Raw genomic sequence first — 21,049 nt, forward strand, 5'->3', positions numbered from 1 at the left:
AAATAAACCGCGGCGTGGGCCTGGAAAATGAGTTGTTAGCTGTCATCCCCTGCACACAGCGCGCGCACACTGGGACAGTAAACAGGCCGGTGCGCTCCGCATGTAGGTTACCTTGCGCACTTCCCCATTCTGCGCTCCGTGTCCTGTCCAAGGTATGACGTCGACCCGTCGCTCCAGCCAATCACTGCCAACTCGAGGCTGATGCTGAAGGGAAAGTTGCTGGTAAGAGCCGCAGATTTTTTTTTCCCACTCTCATTGACATTTCAACTCCGCGACGGATCCAAAGGTAGATAGACTTGAATCGGGACCTATAAGTTTCTGTTTCTGTGACACGGAGGAGAGATCGGGAGAGGGAAGAAACGACTTTACGCGCACAGGATACCGGCCAGACACCTCTGCTGCCTTTCGTCCGGTGAGTTTGTGTGGACCATACTTTAAAACAATCTTCTGTTACAAATTAAATCCGCGACAACTTGGAAACTCTCATTTAAAGAATAATTAAACGCAGCTGCGGTTGAAACGTATCAAATCTTTCAAAACCATATGTGCTGGAAAAGTTTCGAATTATTGGTTTAGTTTGTGCACGTTCCTCTGTGTAGTCTGCAGGGAGTGTGCACTCACGCAAATTGAACAAGGCGAGCTGATTTGATTTTTTGTTTTCATCTATCACACGTGTAATTAGCGATCTTCACGAAACAATTAAGCGCACGTCATTTCTTTAAATGCGCCCATTGTTGTGAGCTGTGCGCAGGGAAAATTAAAGCCTTCGACCTGTACAGTAAATTGAACCCGTATGGGATCCATTCAGCTCTGCTCGATCCATCAGCGCGGTGGAAATGTCGCTGTCCATCAGCGCAATATTTCACCTTTTGTGGGCTGCGAGCTTGACAGCAACAACAGCTTTTTCCTCAGCGTCGATGTGATTTTGGAGGAAATAACGTGATACTCTGGCTTATGAGATAAACGTGTTTTTGGTCGAATGTTGCGGTTAAAACTATTTTACTAAGTTTTTACAAAAACTTGTTAAAGAGAGGAAACGTTTGAAATTAGAAAAAAAAAATAGAGAGGGAAATGGCATGTGCGCCTTTTTTTGTATTAATTTTGTGGAATAAAAAAGTCCTGGGCCTAGTTTTTATATATTTATGTTTTTCATATATATGTATATTTCACTTTTAAAGCCATGAGCTTCCATGCGTATCATTATAAACACCCCTCGTACATTTGCAAATGAAACCTGAGTTCCAGACATCAGTTGGGAGTCTTTGGATGCCTCGGGTCCAGGTTCTTGTGTGTTTTGGCTGCAGTGTTTCTTCCTGTCACGCTTTCCGAGCAGCGCTGTGACACCATTAGCCCCGGTGTTTACCCCACCCTTCAGCCTTTTGCCAGGAGAGGGCTTTTGTGGACTATACACCTTCCGTGGAAGACACAAGAACACCCCCCTCCTTCCCCCCCTCCACACAGACACACGCACACTATAGTTGAACCAAAGCATAATTTACAGTAACTTATTTGCAATGCGCCCTGGACTCGTACAGCAGAGGAGGATGTGAGGGTACACAGTTTGAAAAAAGAGACATTTATAACATGAGGCTTGAGGACGTTGATTGTGATGGAACATGTTTCAGAAGCAGAATGTGTGTGCGTGTTTAGGCATTTACAGCTACACAAGGGCCATGTGCAAACATTTCCTCCCTAGCATGCTTCTCGGATTTGATGGACTTATGTTTCCTTATGTTTACCCAATGTGCTGAAAAATGAGCTTCTGTTGCGGATCGTACTTAACGCGTAGAAAACAAACAAACAAACAAAATAAAATCTCACCAGACAAATTCAGAGGAAAAGCGAAAAAGGACTTTTGCACAAATTCGAACAAGCACCTAAATTGTCTCATAATTTTGCAGATAATAATAAAGAATCATCTATCTATCTATCTATCTATCTATCTATCTATCTATCTATCTATCTATCTATCTATCTATCTATACATACATATATACATACATATATACATAATTAATCTCAATAAATGTGACAGGTGATGTTTGATGAATGACAGCTGAACAAAACTAGCTGAATAAATTTGCTATTCTCAAAAATAAAAATACCAAATTTAATAATAATAATAACAACATGTATTAATAATAATATAATATTAATATATAATATTAACACGAATAATAATAAATAATAATCATAATAATTGTTGTTATTATTATATGGGTATACTATTAATCTGATAATATTTTAAACCTCAATTCGAGTTTTTATATCATACACTTTTATAAAGACGTCTAATTTCATTAATTTAATTTTAATAATCTTTACATTTATATACATAACAATTGTAGAGATACTAATAATAATAATAATAATGATACATATTTGACAAGACACACATATATATGTGTATACATACATACATACATACATATATTTATCAGTATTTTAGCAGCAGGTAGACAATAATAACTTAGATCTACACAGCGTTGTAAAGCAAAGCATAATGCAATGTCTTGAAACAGAACCATGCCTTCCTATTTAGAATTAACTAAAGGAAACCAGAGAGCCCAGTCAGCCATTACTAACTACAAGTGGTTTAACAGTGTTGTAACATTTTCTAAAAGACCTCCCCAGAAGTCCAGATAAACAAAAGGTGAGTGAACTTTGACCTCCAGTGGGGGAGTCATCACAGAGATGGACTATCAACTAAACTAAATAAATATCAAATAAATAAATCAGCTCCACCATATTAACATAAGAAATTTCAAAATATCACTTTATTGCCTTGATTTGGGATTACATATCAGTCTTTACATCTGTCTTTACCATTGTCTTTGAGAAAAAGCAATGTTTTTCATTCCAGGCTTTTTCTTTCTTTCTTTCTTCCTTTTTTTTTTTGTCTTTCTTATTCTGTATTTAAAAGTTTCTAGAGGGGTACAAATACCGCGTCGCCTCGGGGGAAAATTGCGACCAGATTAGGCTTTCTTTTCAAGGCCTGAGACATTACTTGCTGCTAATCCGAATTGGGCTAATTGCTTTCCCAACATCCCCCCCCTTTTTTTTTTTTTTTTTTGGACTTCCACAGCAATCCGATCTTCCTCACACATATCATCTACATTTTTTATTCCTAGCGCGTTCTTGGTATATGGCTGCTGTTGGCCTTCTTGGCATAGCAGTGAAGGTTATGTGGGAGGGAGAAAAAAAATCTGAAATCTCTTGAGAGTGGAGACAACGAATTAGCTCTTGGAGCGGATTTGCAGCTTAACCAAAGAAATCAATAACCTACTGGAGGTATTGTTTCCTAAGAAAACTACTTGACGCACTCATCAGGGAATCGGTCTTTCAGCGAGGGGCAGGTTAGTGCTGTGAATTTTTGACAGCTGCAGTCTGTGACAAGTGCCAATAACATTTGCACTACAAAGGTAGGCTGCAAGTGCAATAAGATTATTAATGGAGGTGTTTTTTTTTTTGTGTGTGTGGAGAGTTTCGCAAGAGGGACTTTGTAGACATTTGATATTTTTATTTTATTTATTTATTTAATTATTTTGCTGAATCTTATGAGTACAACTCAGAATTATATTTCATATCTGAAAACCGATGACTGCCAACAGTCCCACGGCTCGCAGTGCAGCTGTCCAAACCACGTGAACTCACTTTGACCGACATTAGGACGCATCGTTTAGTAAACACCACTAAAGTCCTGCAGTCAACAATCTATTGCAGTTACATTGCGTTACACAGAGTCCAGTTCCTTTCCCTAGATTTTCCAGTGAAGAAATTAATTTTATAGTAATTGAATTAAGTTAACGCTCAATGTCTAGTCGCCCTTTTTTTAAATTTTTTTTTTTATATGTATTTCTTATGTTTTACAGTAAATTGTAAGTAACGCATGAGCAGGAGAAATTCTTGTCCGGTGGAGTGGGGGTGATTGGGGTCTAATGCATGTCCGATAGGGGGGTCCTTGACGTGAAAATGTTTGGGAACCCCCCCTTGGCTGATATAAGCTGCGGCCATTCACGGTAGGCCCATAGGCTGAGCCACCAGTCTAAGTGAGTAGAAACAATGCAGGAAGGAGAAACAGATGAATGTGCTCGTTTAGTTTACGGGTTGTTTGATGAAGGAGTATTGGGCAAAGTGTTGTTCCTCACCGCGGGACCCTCGGTGACAGTTTGAGTCGGTCCTCTCAGCTCATTATCTCGCCGGCCCACTGAGGACCCCATTCAAACCGGGTAGTCCTTCACCCCCTCCTCTCCCTCTCTGCCTCTCACCCTCTCTCTCTCTTTCTCCGTCTCCCTCTCTCTCTCTCTCCCTCTCTCTCTCCCTGGCAGCGTCGTTTGTCTACTCATTGAACCCATAGTCAGGAATGCGATGGTTGTTAGGGAGCCCTCTTTCACCTCCGAAGTGTTTTATTGATGAGCTCTGACTTCTCCTACTTTTTCACATGTCAAAGAAAGTCAAGTGTAGGCCTCCATGACTTCATTTCATGGCCTCCCATCCCAAAAAGCATTTCTCTCCCCTCCCCCTGCTTATGCTTGTCCCCCTCTCGTCTCTCTGTCTCCCTCTGTCTCTGCCCTTTCATGCACCCCCTTTTCTGCTTTAGTTTGGCTTCAACATCCACACAAACCTCATTCTCTTCCCCTCGGTTCTCCTCCTTTTGGTGTAAGCGACGGGGCTCCTCAGCGCTGAGACTGGTGCTGCCCAAAAGCTCCGAGTGTATGCTCAAACACGGGCGCAGAGGGGTTGCTTTTGGGTGCGTTGAGGTGTGCGTTAATAGTCAGTCATTCAGCCAGCGCAGTTTGAGAGCGTGTGGCCATGGCTACACAGTCATTTGCTTTACTTTATTTACGCGTGCTATTTGCTGTCAGGTCGCAGGAGTGACGTCGCCGCGCCTTGCAAATGTGTCCATAAAAAGCAGCCGAGCTTGCCTAAAGGCTGCGCTCTTTACGCATGGCGTTCTTGTTGACAGGAGGGGTAAGACTATTCAGGGGAAGGTGATACTCAAAAAAAAAAAAAAAAAAAAAAAAAATCAACAAAAGCACGTGGTGCACATTTTTGGACTCTTGTCAGTGAGGGCCGTGTAGGTTCAAATGCACAGGATTTAAAAGTAAAAGTCTGTCTTTGCGTGCCACACAGGGGATGCCCTCACATGAAATCTACTTATTTATTTATCGTGGAATAATGCAATATTTTATTTTCCGGTTAAATTCAGCAACAAAGCCGAAAACCTATGCCGGTTGAGCATAATTGTGTTTTATCAAAGTATAAGCCTGACCGTGGCGAACTCAATTGTAAAATTTAAACTAAACCTAAACAGGAGACGACGTTTGGCGACGTGCCCCCAAACTTTTAAACGAGATAATTGCATGCGTCCCCGTAACATTAATCGCATCTGTAGAGCATCGCCTGCTTCAGAAAAGGCACGCTGCCGCTCTTTGTAATTTTAATTCGGTGTTACGAGCTCCGGCATTCACATGTGCGCGGCTACACCGCTAGTTTCCGTCCCCCCCTAGCACCACTAGCTAGCCTCAGGTTGGAACTGAACATGCCTGAGATTCCCCGTGCGGACCCAATTCAGCCGGGAAGAATAGAGCTTTCCGTCCAATGGCCATTTTCCTTTTGCAGTTGCTTTGCAGCAGGATAATATTCAGCAAGTGAGCGCTGGGTGTTTGCATGCGTGGGCTGATTAGTGGGTTGGGAAGACGAGACTCTCTCTGCCTCGCTTTCTCACTCTGCCTCTCTCTCTTTCGCTGTGGCTCGGCCCCGTTTCCCGCTTTGGCTGTGGTGCAGGGGGAAGTGTTTATATGGGGGATGATGACAGAGGTCGGGTCGCGCTAATGGGCCAGTGAAGAGCGGCGGAGGGAGGCGAGGCGAGGAGAGGCGAGGCGAGGCGCACACAGCAGACCAGGAGCACATACATTAATACACTTGTTCCATCACCAATCAGCATAGGTGTGTTCATTCTCTTCCCCCCACCTCCTTCTTCTTCTACCACCGCCCTCCCTCACCCTTTTCCCTCCCTCCCCCTATCTCTCTCTCTTTCTCTTCCCCACTCTCTCTCTTCCCGACTCTCTCATTCGCTCTCTCACACGCCAGCGCACATCCTCGGCAAACTCCGTGCGTCCTGACATCTGAGTTCACTGTCAATCTCTGTCTCCTTCGCAGGGATATCCCCTCCGTCTCCGCCGAAGAGCACTGGAAACTAATTTTTCCTCTTCTAAACTTCCCGAGAGAGACTGATCCTGGTCGGCTTTTTTTTCTTCTTCTCTCTTTCTTTGGTTTGGAGGCTGTAGCCTGTAGTTTACCAAGGACTTTGACAACGACGCAGGATGCCCCAAAAAGGTGAGAACCGAACGAAAAGTTTGTCCGTACTATGAAATGATAGAATTATTATTATTATTATTATTATTATTATTATTATTATTATTATTATTACTACTACTAATAATAATACTACTACTACAGCTCGTGTATTATCGGTTGTATAGGTTGAGGTTCAGTGATGAGGTTGTGGGTGTTTTATCGTCTGGACTGTGCAGCCTGTCTTCTGACTGGACTTCAACAACAACAAAAAAAAGTGGAGCGCTTTATCTTCTGCTCGACGTTGCTGTTGTTGTTGTGTGTTTAGGCCCACGGATAGCTTACCGCTTATTTATGACAGCAAAGAGTAAAAAGTCACGTTGGGCCAGGACAGTGATCATCGTGGAGAATGGGGCGCAATGACCCGTTGAGGAAAGGTGTCAGATTGATTCATGCAGGCGAGTCACCCAAGCGCCTTCTATTAAAAAAAAAAAAAAAAAAAAAAAAAAAAAACTCCACGGAGCACTTGCCGAGGAGGCCCGATTAAGTGTGTTTGTTTGCGTGCCAGAGAAAATACAACTTTCCTCCTTATTTCTAAGCTGTTTCGGTCTGCACTCTTTAATGACAGCGACTTAAACTGCTTTTGTATTTTAGCGGTCACTTTCGAAAATATTTCGAAATAGCCCTTCAGCCTATCATTCAGCCTGTTAAGTTTCAAATAATATCTGTGATTGAATATAATAAGATATATAAAGTGAATATAATTTTTTTTTAAATATAAGAAAGTCACTGGGTAAAAAGTATTAAAACTAACAAAATAAACACGTTCCTTAATGTATTCTAACTGGGCGTTGTTGATTTGCGTATTCAGACATAAATTGGGCAAAATAGTTTAAATAATAAAAATATACCGGGCTATATTTTGAACAAATTATATTCTTGGTTGAGATTAAACCTGTTGATTTTAATTCACTTAATACACTTAATAGATATATTTATATTATTTGGTCATTTTCAAATATTCCATACTTCAACTCCTCCAACTTTGCTCTGGGACAAGGCCTACACTGACTACTTGTGCATATGAATGTTGTGAGCGCTGGAGAATAAGCACGTTGAATTAAGACATTGTTGTTACGGATTACTAAAGGAAAAGAAATGCAGATTAGATCACAGTTAACCTCAGGAACAACAACGTTTGAGCTTTCGACCTTAAATAAATGATTAACCACTTGAATGTTACAGGGCTGAAAGCTGCACTGGCTACAGTGCTTTGTGTGCCGACCAGTCATTGTGTATTTATTTTAAATTATATAGTTTTTTTCGGCCTCTACTCAAGCATACTGTGCTAAATAATAATAAAACTAATAATAATCACATACATTTGATTATTTAAGAGCTGTTTTAGTATTTTTTTAGGACAACTATGTGGGCCAGTGTGAAGGAATCTGAATTTGATTAATGACCGAGCAGCGCGTTTTGTTAAAACATGAAAGAACGCTGCAATCTAAATGTAATGGCGGCCCTCTGTACGTGCATCTCACAAACTAGGCTTGGACTAAACACAGGCTGTTACACGTCGACATTACAGGCCATTTTGCTCTGCACACAACAACACAACTTTGCACGGCGAGGAGAAAATGAAAACTTCAGACTTCTCCCTCCCTGGCCCCCTTTTTATCTGCTCCCCTCCATTCAACGGCTCCTTTAATGCATTTGTCTTTTCCAATTGAGCGCCCTACTGCGCTGTTGTGTCTTGGAGCCCGCTTTACAACCCGTACCAGCAGCACAAAATAACCACCAAATATTTATAACAAGAAATTACCTTTAAAATTTTTTTACCTCCTGTGAAAGAAGGCCAAACAAAACCCACATTCACGCGCTAGCGGCACCGGGGTCACGGTCGTGTGTGTGAGAAAAAGAAGAGAGTGTGTGTGAATGGTCCCGGAGGGGGTGGATGCATGCCTCCGGCTCTTTGTATTAATCTGAACTTGTTGGTGTGTTTAGTGAGGAAGCTGCGTGTTTCTAGTCGCGGAGGCCGAGTTTTCGCCCCGGGTTTGAGGTATACGGAGGCAGAGAAGGGGGTGCATTGTTGGAGTCCAGCAGGCTTTGTACAGCAGCTTTGTACCCCCTCCTGGTCTGGACTTTTGCAGAGCAGTGAGGCGAGGTAGACAACGTGTGTCACTGTACAGTTTCCACCGCAGACTTCACAAGAGGAGGGTTATCAAGTTTGAAATAATAAAAAAAATATATATGTATATATATATATATCTATATAAGCCTCTTGCTGGGACCACGAGGGCCGATTTCTTTAAAAGAAAACACAAGGCCTGGAAAGGAACAGTGCAGGAAAAGGGCCCAATACCACAAGTGTTACAATTTATTTTGACAAGTGCTTTCGGAAACAGGCTTAATAATGAATGCATGTTGTCCCACGTCCTTTTTTGTAGTTTATTTGATTTGGCAGCGACGTGCAGGATAATTGTAAATGTGGGTCAAAATAACAACACAATTAAAAACAACAACAACAACAAAAAAAAGATACAGTAGGTTATCAGTTTAGCTGTGGCTGTGCTAATATGTTGTTTTGCTTTGTCCTATAGGGAGACATTAAGTAGTGAAAACGGCAGATGATTGACTAAATTGTTATAGAGTGGACAGTCAACTCTGTTTCCAGGCAAGTTTAATTAAAATACCTACATACACTGAGGATGTTAAAATTCATAATGCATCTTTAATGTTTTTTTTAAAAAAATAACAATAATAATAATAAAAAAAAAACAGATCCGCAGAATTCAAGTCGATCCAGATGAGAACTTAAAGTATTTTAATGGAATGTAATTTAAAAAGAAAAATTAAGATCTGTACAGCAGATTTGTGATTGCTGTTGCTAACCAGTCTTTGTTATTTCCTTGTGACGCTTAGAATACCACAACCAAGCCACGTGGGAGTCTGGCGTAGCCTCAATGATGCAGAACAGTAAGTTGTTTTTAATTTCTACATTTCATGTTGAAACTTCTTGATTACAACCGCAATGTGGTTGCATGGAAGCAACACCCACTGACATTATTTATTTTGTTTTATTATTTTTATTTTATTGCACTGGTTGTTATAGCTCAATTACTTTAAGGGCACTTTAGAAACCCTTTGTAGACAGAAAAATAAAATTGTATAAGCAAGGGGGGGGGGGGGGGGGGGGGGTTTGCATGACTTTGAGGTGAAGGTAGGAAATGTTCTCACATATCTGATGGCCGTGTCATTGCTGTTCATTTATATATAAATATATTTTTGCAATGATAGGTAGGCAAGTTATTATTGAACAAGTTAATCACACGTCTCCTCTCTCCAGAGAGAGAGAGAGAGAGAAATGGAGAGAAGGGGGCAGAAGAGGGGGGGTTGGGTTGAGAGGGAGATTTTTTGTTTCTGCTTGAGTTGGTATTAAATAATTGCACAGCCGTCTGCATTAGCGTTAGAGCTGGCTGCCAGGCTGCATACAAGATTAGCCGCGCGGAGAAGAGCCCTGCATGAAACATGAGGAATAGCAATAATGTCTTATGTAGATTAGTCCATATTCTTCACGGACAGACAGCATGAACTAGAAAGAAAATGCTCGTATTATAACCGCAGGGCCTCACTGTTATGTAGGCGCGGGGCTGAGCTCAGAGCGGAGATGATAAATATTAACAACCAATACTGTCGTGGGTGCCAATCAAAAACATTGGCAGTTGTTTTACAGTACAGGCCTTATGAAAAAAAAAATATATATATATATTTATATAAAAGTGGCCCTATGAGTTGAATGTGTGTCTTAGTATGTGTGCGTGTGCGTGTTGAAGCCAAAAAGGATAAACATGAAACATTTTCTCTCTTGCTGCTGGACAAGAGGTGTATGACATCTGTGATGAAGGTGTGTGGGATAATTTTATTACATTATTCTCCATATACCTTGATGACGTGTCTGTGCTGTAACCTGTGCGCATCAGTCCAAATATGTTTGAATCCAATGTTGGGGCACGTGACAGTTGGATTGTTTGTAAGAAAAGAAAAGACACAAAGAGAAAGAAAAAGAAACCTGGTGGCATTAGAGCTTTTTTCCTTTCTTTTTTCCTGTCTTTTTTTTTTTTTCGCTTGCCTGCTGTCCATTATAGAGATGATAGGACCTTATCAAAAGCCGCGTACAATACCCAGCGCTCCTGATTTGCCGCGGATTGATGTTAATGGGATGCTCCCCTGGCTTTGGCGTGTGATGTCTGGTGCGAATTGCCGAGGAGATATCATTGGGCCCGGCCCTTTGGGTTGTCTAAAGGTCGCGACGGCCTCGCTGGCTTTTGTGCTAATAACTCCTGGGTGTATATAGTGGGGAGCGTCCAAATTGACACCATATGTTTTCCTATTAGTTGACTTGCAATAGAATACAAGGCGCATAATCAGCGCCAGCGGGCGAGATCGACTCCGGGCACTTGAGGGAATTGTGTCATGATTAAGACTTAACCTTAGGAGAGTTTGATTTTTATGTGATGGCGTTATCTGACGTTTTTATCGATCCGGAGGATTTATGTGATAGTTACAAATCAGATGTGATGGAGGAGCTATGTAGGGAACCCGCAGAGCAGGGCTGCTTAATGTGGGTAGGCCAATTTCAGTGTAAGAAGACTATTAATTCCACTTAATCCTGGAATTACCAAAGAGCAGGAGGGATGATAATGGATTTACTATCAATCAGATCCACGCTGGAAGATTATTACACATAGGGGCCAAAAGGGATATGTTACTCAGTTAAACAGGTTCATTTTCACTCATGTATAAACAGGCCCCTTTTTGTCATTTATATAAAATAAAGTCTGCATTTAGTCCCATGGCACGTTTCAGAGTAAAGACGCCCACCGCTTCCACACAACAGGACTGCAGTGGCTGTGAGCATTTGTTGTCAAATACAAACAAGGGGGGGAAAAAACTGCATGTCACTTTTAATATGTTAAGAATCCAGGCGCGTCCTCGTTTGTGTGGCCGCGCGTAGCCCCTGGCCACCTTAAAACGAAGTCTCCCTCGGAGGGTAAACGAGTAGCGTCCAATTTTGTCTGAGTGATATCCAAATGCAGACAGAAAGGGTCGTTTTATCATGCTACTATTTGTCGTGACGATGCGATTTTCAAAAGCAGAGCGGTGTCATAAAGTGACATGCCTGCCACAAGTGCTCCAACTGATCTTTTCAATTAGCCTCCCATGCATGATCCGAGGCGACTTCCGCCTATTTCCAGAAATTAAGCTCAAACTTGACGTGCAGCTAGCTTTATTTTAAAGACAAATGTCAGGCAGGCTCATCATATTTTCCCCCTCTTCTATATTTGGAGCTTATTTATTGCTAAGGAGCCTCTGCTCCCGGAGTCAATGTACCGGGCGGCAGCGCAGGGGAAGGGAGCGGAGAAACAGAGAGCAGCTCAGGCACTCCGGGGAGTCAGCTCTCCCATTTGGCTTCAGGTTTGCGGGCTTATTCTATTGCTTTAGAGAGATGCCATTGAACAATTTAAGGATCATTTCAAAAAAAGAAAAAAAAAGCTATAATTTTGAGACAATAACCAAACACACATTGTGGTATTTTGGAGCTACTGCCTAGCGCTTATTGTCTCCTTGATGCGTAATTATTGTGCGTTTTGTAGGACTACCGTTGATTGTTTTTAATTTAATGACACTTTCCGAAAAGCGATGCTTTAGACTGAAAGCTATTTTAACACATTATTTCAGTATAGTCTTTTATGGAACCGTGGGTGGTTATTATTTAGCGGCTATAGTTTATGGGTGTTTGGTGATGTGCAGGAGGGGATGGATAACGGTGCAAGGGTTTTAATACGGAAGTTTTCCGGTTTGACAGAAGGTTGGTAGAGTTTTCTAGAGGCAGACGACCGACTGAGTTGTTAATTTATTGTAGAAAAAAACGTATTTATGTGTTTTGGTTCGGTTTATGTGATGCTGCTGTGGTTTAATCCGTGTTCTGCATGTGCCGCTAGATAAATGCGCAATGTTTATCTCCGGATGGGGGGGATGTACCGAGCTTTGTGACAGCTTCTTAAAAATAATATTTCATCAATGCACACCGATTTAAAATACATTTTATTTCACAACCATATGATTGTAAAAAAGAAAAAAGAAAGAAAGAAAAGAAAAAGTATTCAACTTCTGTATGACGTCTTCATGTTGCATCTTTGATTCGGTTATCCCGACCGCTTAAACCATACCTGAACCTTACCATTACATGAGAATCATTTGCTTTTCTCACATTATTTTAATTGCTGTCGTGGTATATTCGATGACTCCGGTGCTTTTGTCTCCATGTAGGTCACAGTGGCGTAAACCAGCTTGGTGGTGTGTTTGTTAATGGTAGACCGCTGCCGGATTCCACCAGGCAGAAAATAGTTGAACTTGCTCACAGTGGTGCTCGACCCTGCGACATCTCCAGGATACTGCAGGTGACTATAACACACCTTTCTGAACAGAAAACAGGTTCATACAGACTTTGTTTTCAGTGAATACAAACAACTGTAATTTTACTAAATGTAAAAGAAAAAAAAAAAAACAAAACAAAAAAAAAACAACAACAACAAAAAAAAAACAGCACGCTTTGATTGTCATGTTAAATCCATGATTCATGTGGCACTTGATAATTGTTTTTAAGCCAGTAAAATTATGACCTATTGGATATGTCATTCCTTCGCTGGCAATGTAATAGGGCCGGGGAGAAAAGGAAAGTAGTCTGCCTGCTATTATAAAGAATAAATGGCTAATATACCATTCAAGGCATATTTTCTGTGTTTATAGACCCATGATGAAGTCCAAGTGCTGGACAGTGAAAAGGTGATAATTATTTGAGCCATCTTAGAATTTCCACTAATAGTCGTAAATAATGTATGTGAATTGTGTCTTTTGTTTTCTATCCAGGTATCCAACGGCTGTGTGAGCAAGATCCTGGGTAGATATTATGAAACTGGCTCCATAAGACCGAGAGCAATTGGCGGCAGCAAGCCCAGGGTCGCCACTCCAGAGGTGGTCGCAAAAATCGCGCAGTACAAGCGGGAGTGTCCGTCTATCTTCGCGTGGGAGATCCGTGACAGACTTCTGTCGGAGGGGATCTGCACCAACGACAATATACCCAGTGTAAGTGCATTGACTGTAAGTTGTGTGCATGATTTAATTTGCCACATGAAGTGACTTTTTTCTCATGCAGTGGAGGAAAAGGAGATGAGCACCCAACCATTCAGTCTTATTAAATGCGGTGCGCTTCAAAGTGTGGGCCGCGCATTGCTGCGCATGTGATCACCCAAACATACACTCAATTAGAAGGAGCTCGTTGTCCATTTGTGCGCCTTGCATGAGCATGTTCCCGTGCAGATTTATTATGATTACATGGTGCATGTCTGCGTGCGTGTGTGTGTGTGGTGCCGTGATGTCTTTGCCCACACAGACACAGACGCAGACACACAGACTCATATTTGTCCCCCGCACGCAGAGACACACCGAGGCACGCTCCATCTAATCCTAATCCTCACTTTTATCATATGTAATTTGTCATTCAGGTGTCATCAATAAACAGAGTCCTCCGCAACCTGGCTAGTGAAAAGCAACAGATGGGCGCAGATGGCATGTATGACAAGCTGAGAATGCTCAACGGTCAGACAGGAACTTGGGGGACCCGGCCCGGCTGGTACCCCGGAACATCAGTGCCAGGGCAGCCCAACCAAGGTGAGCCTCATTATCACACAGTGGCAATAAAGACACCTTGACGCATGCACGGTGGTAAGACTGCATCGAAGAAGGGAGACACAGCCATGATTTGGGTTCTCAGGTTCAGTAACATTTGTGGTCAGTCATCAAAAATAAATAAATACATAAATTAAAATAATAATAAAAAAAATAAATAAATAATAATTATCCGACTTCCATAGTCAGTGTTTGGAGATAGACGCGTAATTCCAGTGGTTCCGGTCCACGGCTCTGTCGGCAGAAAGGTATTGTACTGACATGCTTTTGATGCCCTGAACAAGACCCCCAATTAAGAATAGTCGATTAGAGGAAGCCATGGGCCATGCATGCAGTCTGAATGCCTCCACTGTCCCAGACATGGATGTGCGTGACAGCGGCTTGTCCTTTCAGCAGAGGTGTCCATCCAACAGCCTGGATTTTCCTCCCCTCCTGATGGGGAGGCAGAGCCGGGGAGCTGTGTGCGGGGATATTAGTACAAAGGAATGTTTTCCTTCACACGCAATGATTGGTTATGGGAACGGTCCGCACTACGTGTAATTGCTCATTAGAGAGGGCTTTGTCTCTCATTATGGCAACATGCAGGAGTGTGGAGATGCTAAGGCTGCTGTGGAAATGTTCCACTTGACAGGGTTTCCTGTCGGCCTGTAGAAGGCCAAACCCTGAGCACATTTTCTTACAAGAAACACCACTTCGTTTTTTCTTTTCTTTATAATTTTGATTTGGCATTGTTATTAAAGAACACCGATGAGGCACCGCGTGCCTTAAAAGCAACAGCAATCGGAGATGCAAGTACAGGAATTCAGTGCAGTGGATGGAAATAATAATTTGCATTTGTTAAATGACCATTCGGACACGATCATATGGCCGGGTTAAAATTTTATTTAATATTTAAATCAATTCCATATTATTAGTGTTGTTATTATTATGATTTTTATTATGATTATTATTACTATTTCCGTTTCATACAATTCGTTTTATTAATTTCAAATTCTTTTTACCACCAGTTACGAAATCAAAAGCAACAACAATAATGATAATATCAGTGATATATTTTAATAATAAAATAATGACTTAATGTGTTTTTTTATGCTATGTATTTGGATAAACCAGTCTTCTTAAGGGAAAGCGAAAATGTGTTTTCCATCAGACAGCCGAGTAAGCAGATATAATGGCTACATGGAGAGTGACAGGGCCCCAAAAGAAGACAACTCTATCCAAAGAGGAGCGCATAAAAACTCCGCGCCGATCTCGTCTTTCATCTCTTTCTCATTCTCATTCGCTGGCTATATGGCTCTAAATCCCGTCTATAGGATTTAGTCTCTCACTTTCTCTTTCAGTTTTAAGCGGTTTCTCAAGAGTGTTTTGATCCAGTCTCAGCAGCTGAAAGGTGCCGCAATTGGTTCGGTATCTCTCCCTCTCTCTCTCTCTCTCTCTTTTTTTTTTCTTGCTCCTGCTTTTCCGCCTCACTGCCTGAGACATCGTGATACTAAAGAATGAGTTTATTTCCCAGCGCTTTTATAAAGAAAACAAATCCCATCCTAGCGTCAGTGGGTCTGGCAGACGGATAATAGCTGCACATTCACTCCTTTTTTATGGATTATCCGGAGTGAAGAAACAAATAGCGTGGATACAAACTATTGGCCTATAGAAAAATACTTTGCCTATTATGCAGCAAGGGAAATTGTCAAGAAACGTGTCGCATCAGATTTCCTCCAGTGAACCAAGACTCTCACATATAGACGCACTAAATATGTTGTCAGGTCTGCAGGAATCAGGGGGAAATCCCCTTTCAGCGGAATTAATAGCTTGCTTGATTTCACATGATCGGAAAGACTCTCTAAAGAGGTTGCAATATTTTATAGTAACTTCAGCAAATTTATTGTGCGTGGAGGTGTTTGCTTTACCCCAGTGCACCTGTTCCAACTCATTCCTACACAAGGCCACAACTACTCCAATCTGTTTAAACTAAAAAGAAAAAAAGGAGGGGGGAGAAAAAGAAAAAGCTGAAATGCCACATCATGAGTTCTTCTCGTGGCTCCACGCAGACCTCAGTGAGATATTACATAAACCTCCCTCTATCAACGCACCCGCTGCTTAATTTCGCATTAACTTCTCGGTGTGATAATGATGTCCAACAACAAGACAGACATTAGTCGATAAGCCTCGCCCTGCAAGTGAAGGGGCCTTTGGGCCTACCGCGGACAAGCAGGAGCAGTGAATAGATTGGCCTTATTTTGGTTGTTCAGGGGGTTGCATGCTCTCTCCTCACTCATTTGTTTCCAATTGAAGACAGAAATCCTGACTGGCGTGTAGCTGGCCGGGGGACGTGATTAATGATGGTAGTGGATAAGGGTTAACACACTGGACTCAAAGCTCTGTTGACTGGGATCCTCGTGCGCACAATGCCAAAGTACTATAGCCTGTGCGCCTCCAGAGAGAGAGGATCCTTTTGTCATCTCCTCCAATGCCCCTCCACCTCCCCTCCCATATATTACACCCACCGAGGGCTCACCGCTCGTCCCTGGCAGTGTCCATAGTTTAATGGTTTCCCTTACTCCTGAAGGCATTGTATCATTCTGAAAAGCGTCTTCTTCTATTCAAAAGTTGGTGGTCACCTCAATGGCTATACCAACGCCCATATGGGAACGGCCATTGAAGCGCAGCTCTGTCCTAAGAAAAAAAGGAGGAGCTAGAGAGTTTGGGGTTTTAATACATTTCATAGTCCCTGAAAAGAGGCTCGCCACATCTTGTCACATTTCTCTTAACCTTTTGAGAATACACGCCATTGTTGGGGCGCGAAAAGTACGCGGAACCTTTCCCTCAGACAGCCCGTTTTTTCCCACAATATTTTATAAACAGTGAAACCTTTATTATTATTTTTCCTTTCATATTATCCCCTTTCAAGCGGGCTGTCATCTGTAATCTGGCAACATTAAAAAAAAAAAAAAAAACGGAATTGCAATAATCCCTCCGATTTTGAATTAAATTAACCATGATGGGGGCTTTAATTAATGATGTAGCACCGCGGTCTGTACAATTAGCTGTAGGCTGATACAACAAGAGCCCTGATAATTAATTATTCAATTAGCTTAAGTGAACGTATATTTCCATTAAATGTGTGTGTGTGTTTTTTTTCTCCCCCTCAGATGGCTGCCAACAACAGGACGGTGCAGGGGAAAACACAAACTCCATCAGCTCGAACGGAGAGGATTCGGAGGAGACACAGATGCGGCTGCAGCTCAAGAGGAAGCTTCAGAGAAATCGCACGTCCTTCACACAGGAGCAAATCGAAGCGCTGGAAAAAGGTCAAATAATCAGAGAGCAACAATTTATACGTTTAAATAATTGATTTTACTGAACCACTCTCTCTCTGCCTCTCAATTAAAATCCACACTGTTGTGTGAATTAAAGAGAAATGGCGCGCGCTGCTAGATTTCTAATGATTTATTACAGCGAGGAGAGAAATGGTCTAATTATTAAGTTATTAGGAGGACCTACTTCCGTTTTGAATTCATGGCCTTATAGACGCGCATTTATTCAGCTAATAGCTCTGCAGAAACTCCATTAACCCCGACCTAATCTATTCCTCATTTGCTGACACTTTTGTTTGTTCTCGCGTTGCAGAATTCGAAAGAACTCATTATCCAGATGTTTTCGCGCGAGAAAGACTAGCGGCAAAAATCGACCTGCCCGAGGCAAGGATACAAGTGAGTGATTTTTAAATGTATTTATTTTTTCCTTTTTAAATATTTTATATATATGTACGAGGAGTGTTCAAAAAAGTTGCGCTGAGATAAAGTAAAATGATTTGTTTTTTTTGTTGCAGGTATGGTTCTCAAACAGAAGAGCGAAGTGGAGGCGAGAGGAGAAGCTGCGGAACCAGCGCCGGCAGGCCAACAACTCCTCCAGTCACATCCCCATCAGCAGCAGCTTCAGCACCAGCGTCTACCAGGCCATCCCTCAGCCCACCACACCGGGTAGGTCCACGCATACCCCTTCAAATAATAACAAAGAGAATTTCGCAAACAGTTTTTGTTACACTGCAGTCATATAAATCGCGCAGCGGTAATGTAATATCTGTAAGAACATATCTAACTGTCCGTGAGGTGAAGTCAGTCAGTATCTATTTTAAATATTACTAAATAGTGTTGTGCGATAGTCTGCAGACTTGTGTAAAAGGGGGGACGAGGCCTCAGTGGCTGTGCGCTCTAGTTCACACGAAGAAGCGCCGGTGCTTTCATTTTGATGGATGAATGCGCAAAACTTCTCAGCTGACTATCTGCGTAATTACCGAATCAGGCACGAGGGCACACCGGCAGAGCTGAAGCTCATGCTTACAAGTCAATCACCTGAGACACACACGCGCGCGCGCGCGCACACTGCAACACTGCACATGCGGTATATGTCCGGGCCTATCGGGCTGTCAAACAAAAGCGTCACCTCAAGCACGCACAGCTCAGCGCTAATGAGCCGACGCCCCACACTTGGGAGTACCGTGTGCGATTTTCTGCCGTTTCAACCACGTCTCTCATTTTCGTTCACAGTGTCTTTCACCTCGGGGTCAATGCTGGGTAGACCTGACTCTGCACTCACGAACACCTACAGCGCGCTGCCCCCCATGCCCAGCTTCACCATGGCAAACAATCTACCTATGCAAGTAAGTCCAAGTTGGTGCTCATTCTGCAGAAGTCTCAATATTTGATTTTGAAGCAACGTTTAATGATGATTGGTGTGTTTATAAGAGCAGAATCAAATACGTCACGAGTAATTGAAACTTTGTTTCAGAGCCAAACAGATTTTTTTTATTGTTATTATTATTAAAGGATGGCTTCAGGACATGAGCATAGTTTGATCGACAACCAAATCATAGATATTAAAAGCTACTGAGCTGAAGACTATGGTTGGCTAAGCTAATGTAACATTCTCTCCTCATCTATAGCCCAGCCAGACCTCCTCTTATTCCTGCATGCTGCCTACCAGTCCGCCTGTGAACGGGCGGAGCTACGACACATACACGCCCCCTCATATGCAGGCACATATGAACAGCCAATCAATGACCACTTCTGGTACCACCTCAACAGGTAGGCAGAAAGTTCATTGTTTATCACCATGCTTGGGAGTTATTAGAAAAATTCAACAGTGCACTCTGAAATATCTGCCACCTTCCTTGTAACTAGGGGGTACTACATAGTCATCTTTGGTTCATGATCTGTCACCACAACTTTCCCTTTCCTTTTCCGTCCACCTGAGAAGCTTCGCAGCTTCAACATCTCAGGATCTCTGCACCCCTCATCGTCCTCTTTCTGCAGCTGCATGCACAAAACTCATTTCATCACCTCTCTAGGCCATCATGTCATTCCCCCGACTCCAGCCCATAGTTTAGTTCCACCCCATTAGGATGCTGTTACTGAGAGCCATATATACCGGTTATAGTCATGAAGAGTTAATCATGCATAACCACATTTCCTCTGTGCTAAATTGCTAATTAATTTGATTCATTTGCTGTTGTACTCTCTCTGTTTAAATGCCATTGCCAAAGCCTCAATTTATCGAGCTTGCAAGGATTTTTTACAGAGCAGCCACGTGCAGAACATTGTGACTCATGGCAGCCGCCTATGCTCGTCTACCTATTTGCAAACGTTTAAAGCACAATGCTGGGTGCTATGAGGCTAACCAGTGTTAGCTGTCACACTAAATGTGCACGGGGCATTCACTCATCTAATTTAGCATGTAGACTTCTGGGACTTTTTTTTTGTTTTCTTTCCTTTTTTTCCCCTCTCACTGACATCTTGCTCTTTTTGTCTCTGCAGGACTCATCTCTCCTGGAGTGTCTGTCCCTGTCCAAGTCCCAGGGAGCGAGCCTGACATGTCTCAGTACTGGTCAAGACTACAGTAGAGAGAAGAGCTACTTCACCCTGTAACCACCCACTCCACCATCGCCCTCCGGCAGTGCTCCTCACACATACACGGCACAGGAGAGTAGAGAAGCGAGAGAGGGTTGAGAAGAGGCAGCAGACAGGAGAGGAGGAAAGAAAGAACTAGAGAGACTCTGGGAGAGCCTTGGGACGTCTGGGCTTTGTTTTTTTCCAGTGGGACAGTGTGCTGTTATGTAGCCCTAGGCACATTCAAATGAGGACATGGAAGAGAGAACAACGGTGGAAAGACGGGAAAAAAAATGGACCTCTGTAAAGTGCCCGGTGTTAAATTTTTACGGAACAAAAACTTATCTGTTTTTTTTTTTTGTTTTTGTTTTTTTTTTCTATTTCCAACTTCAGTCATTGTTTCCTTTTTTTCTCTGGTGTGTTTGTAAATGGCCATTTGTATGTTAATATGAAAAACCAAGATCAAGTACTGATAGATGGACTGCTAGAAAACCATGTTGGTCTTGCGTTTGTTTGCGAGAGGAGAACTTGAGAGATTCTGCCACGACTATCTTTTAATCTGCTTATATCGAGACTTTCTACCAGCCTTTGCATGGTCTCTGGACGCTGTCGCATATCATTAAAGACAAAAAGCTGGAGGGAAGACTCTTACTGTGTCAAAAAAAAAAAAGAAACCCAACTATTTATTGGTCTTATTTCTATGAATGGACATTTAGCAGAGGAAACTTGAACTCGATCCACCCACTGACGCTGGGGTCTTGGCTCCTCTGACGCGGGCTCGCATTTGGTGGCTTATTAGACGCGGATCACTATCAACAGCTCGGCCTGTGCAAAGACGGTGCGACATGCAACACAACCTGGACCTCTTGCTTCGGTGGTGGATTGACTCTAGATCACCATGAAGAACACTAAACGTGGAAAAACAGGTGTAAAAGAAAACCTGTAGTCTGTAAATGGTAGACTGCGTCTTCGATATAATCCAGTTTGTTTATGTCAAAATGTAACGTACTTGTCTTCCCTAGAAATCTTCCAGAAAGATTTCTCCAATAAAAGTTGATTTCATTTATATCCCCGAGAATATTCTATAAATGTTCCATGCATCATAAAATACATTT

General features: G+C 42.3%; 1 protein-coding gene across 7 annotated transcripts; it reads left to right on the plus strand.

Moving 5' to 3' along the window:
- The first annotated feature begins 240 nt into the window (after positions 1–240).
- pax6b (paired box 6b) lies at positions 241–21,002 on the plus strand. 7 transcript variants are annotated; one of them, XM_047581337.1, is made up of 15 exons: positions 242–412; positions 6,163–6,339; positions 8,901–8,974; positions 9,223–9,276; positions 10,181–10,204; positions 12,631–12,761; positions 13,111–13,146; positions 13,231–13,446; positions 13,866–14,031; positions 17,199–17,357; positions 17,677–17,759; positions 17,879–18,029; positions 18,597–18,709; positions 18,992–19,133; positions 19,863–21,002. In XM_047581337.1, exons 4-15 carry the CDS (start codon positions 9,264–9,266, stop codon positions 19,946–19,948), a joined length of 1,320 nt encoding a protein of 439 aa, XP_047437293.1. In that variant the 5' UTR covers positions 242–412; positions 6,163–6,339; positions 8,901–8,974; positions 9,223–9,263; the 3' UTR covers positions 19,949–21,002. The 7 variants fall into 7 exon arrangements, with proteins under 7 accessions (XP_047437289.1, XP_047437293.1, XP_047437295.1 ...); XM_047581333.1 differs by lacking the exon at positions 8,901–8,974 and having other exon boundaries at positions 241–412; XM_047581339.1 differs by lacking the exon at positions 10,181–10,204 and having other exon boundaries at positions 243–412.
- The last annotated feature ends 47 nt before the right edge of the window (positions 21,003–21,049 follow it).

The sequence above is a fragment of the Mugil cephalus genome, chromosome 3, assembly GCF_022458985.1.
Source record: "Mugil cephalus isolate CIBA_MC_2020 chromosome 3, CIBA_Mcephalus_1.1, whole genome shotgun sequence".
Classification (NCBI taxonomy): Eukaryota; Metazoa; Chordata; class Actinopteri; order Mugiliformes; family Mugilidae; genus Mugil; species Mugil cephalus.

Bases quoted from the DNA above. Each gene is read 5' to 3' on its own strand.
- pax6b (XM_047581333.1), top strand. The intron at 14,032-17,198 runs GTGAGCCTCATT...TCTCCCCCTCAG, and splicing joins GCCAGGGCAGCCCAACCAAG to ATGGCTGCCAACAACAGGAC. The intron at 19,134-19,862 runs GTAGGCAGAAAG...TTGTCTCTGCAG, and splicing joins TTCTGGTACCACCTCAACAG to GACTCATCTCTCCTGGAGTG.